This window comes from Priapulus caudatus, unplaced genomic scaffold (genome assembly GCF_000485595.1).
Source record: "Priapulus caudatus unplaced genomic scaffold, Priapulus_caudatus-5.0.1 Scaffold358, whole genome shotgun sequence".
Lineage (NCBI taxonomy): Eukaryota > Metazoa > Priapulida > Priapulimorpha > Priapulimorphida > Priapulidae > Priapulus > Priapulus caudatus.
The window spans coordinates 95,135-97,362 of NW_014577419.1; the positions used below are offsets into that span (position 1 = coordinate 95,135).

General features: G+C 44.4%; 1 protein-coding gene across 1 annotated transcript in view; it reads right to left on the minus strand.

Annotated features, from left to right (window-relative positions):
* Positions 1-1,912: 1,912 nt before the first annotated feature.
* The window catches only part of LOC106809483 (sodium/calcium exchanger 1-like), a gene marked incomplete at its 3' end in the record, with an annotated part of 31,355 nt that continues 31,039 nt past the window's right edge, over positions 1,913-2,228 (minus strand). Inside the window, exon 7 of the mRNA XM_014812572.1 lies at positions 1,913-1,920. Coding sequence (XP_014668058.1) covers positions 1,913-1,920 — 8 coding nt within the window. The remainder of the gene's footprint in view (positions 1,921-2,228) is intronic.

Sequence of the window (2,228 nt, forward strand, 5' to 3'; positions counted from 1 at the left end):
TGTGTGTGTGTGTGTGTGTGTGTGTGCGTGTGTGCGTGTGTGCGTGTGCGCGTGTGTGTGTGTGTGTGTGAGGGAGTGTGCGCATGTGTGAGTGAGTGTGCGCATGCATGAGTGCGTGTGCATGCGCGAGTCAGTGTGTGCCTGTTAGTGAGTGTGTGCTAGTGCGTGAGTGTGTGCGTGCATGAGTATATCACTTGTGCATGTGCGAGTCCTTGTGTGCGAGTTTTGGTGTGCATGTGTGAGTTGGTTTCTGTGTGTGTGTGCATGAGGGAGTGTGCGCCGAGTCAGTGTATGTGTGTATGTGCGTGCGTGTTAGTGTGTGAATGTGTACGTGCGTGTGTGTGTGTATGAGTGAGTGTGTGTGTGTGTGAGTCAATGTGTGAGTCAGTGTGTGAATGCATTGTGTGCATTTGCAAGTCAGTGTGTGCATGTGCTTGTGTGTGTGTGTGCATAAGTGAGTGTGTGTGCGAGTGAGCGTAGTTAGTGGAAGTTAGTGTGCGTGTGAATGTGCCTGGGTGCCCGTGTTTGTGTGTCTATGTACTGCGAGCAATGATTTATTTGTCAAGATACGAGTTGTTTACTGCATCTTACTTATATTATGCGTTTACGAGACTCCTGCGTGACTGTGACAAATATGTATACAGAGACTCCCCGACTTACGAACAAGTTCGGTTTCGAGCAGTCGTTCGTGATTCGAACATATGTACGTACGTATACAGTATTGTCCGGTAGTGTAGCATATGTACGTGTGAACATCGAGTAACCTAGAAGTGTACAGAGTGTAAACATATACGTGAACACAGGAGTTTGCGAAAGTCAAAATCAGAGGGGCGATTGTGTCTTTTTATTCACCAATATTGACATTATATACACGAATGGACTTCAGGGCAAATTGTTTGTATCATCGAAAGTTTGTAACTAGAAGGTTCGTAAGTCGGGGAGTCTCTGTATATATAGTATTATACTTATATGTACCTGGTGAACCTCTGTTGTACACCTTGTCACCACAGTGTTAATGACACTCTCACTGTTGCCTTGCTGTGTTTGCCAGGACCCCAAAACTGCGTGCGCAGACATAGGAATGTGTCAGGCAACGAAGGAACTCAAGCAACTAGCAGAGGTCAGTTGCGTTTACTGTCATTACCCCTATTGACAAATATTGATATGTTACACACCTTATCGGCTACCACTGCTGGTTTATCTGCTAGTTATCTACTCTGAGTTGTGTGATGTGTTTATACAACAACGACATTAGGTGTACATGCCTGAAGATCCATAAATTATTTGTTTTAACGTACTATACAACAATGACCTTCTGACAAGTATTACTTACTTAATTCTCCTCTTCACTCCCAGTGGAGCATAAGGCCACAACAGAACTTATTCCACAAGTATGCCTGAAGCATATATTTATTAAATGTGTAGTTAACAGATTGGTGAATAGCATTTTTAACATTTTTTATTTTTCCGTGTTAATGGTATTGCTTCATAGGTATGTCAAATAATTAACAAGGGTAACTAACTACTAAACAAGAATTTAAACAATGCTTCGTTATTTATTATAAGCGATTTATTACATATATAGCACTGCTTCTACTTTCCCTCTCGCCCCCTCCATCTGTCACCCTCTCCATTTCTCTATCTCACTCATATCTCGCCCTCTCCGTTTCTTTCGCTCACTCGTCTCTCACCCTCTCTATCCCTCTCTATCTCTCACTCATATCTCACCCTCTCCATTTCTCTCTCACTCATCTATCACCCTCTCCATCCCTCTCTATCTCTCACTCATATCTCACCCTCTCCATTTCTCTCTCACACTCATCTATCACCCTCTCTATCCCTCTCTATCTCTCACTCATATCTCACCCTCTCCATTTCTCTCTCACACTCATCTATCACCCTCTCTATCTTTCTCTATCTCTCACCCTCTCATCTCGCTTGTTTCTCACTGTCACCCCTTTCCCCCTTCTCTTTCATCTTGCTTGTTTCTCACTGTCACCCCCTGCTCTCTCATCTTGCTTGTTTGTCACTGTCACCCCCCCTTCTCTCTCATCTCGCTTGTTTCTCACTGTCACCCCCCCCTCTCTCATCTTGCTTGTTTCTCACTGTCACCCCCTGCTCTCTCTCATCTCGCTTGTTTCTCACTGTCACCCCCTCTCTCTTTCATCTCGCTTGTTTCTCACTGTCACCCCCTCTCTCTTTCATTTCGCTTGTTTCTCACTGTCACC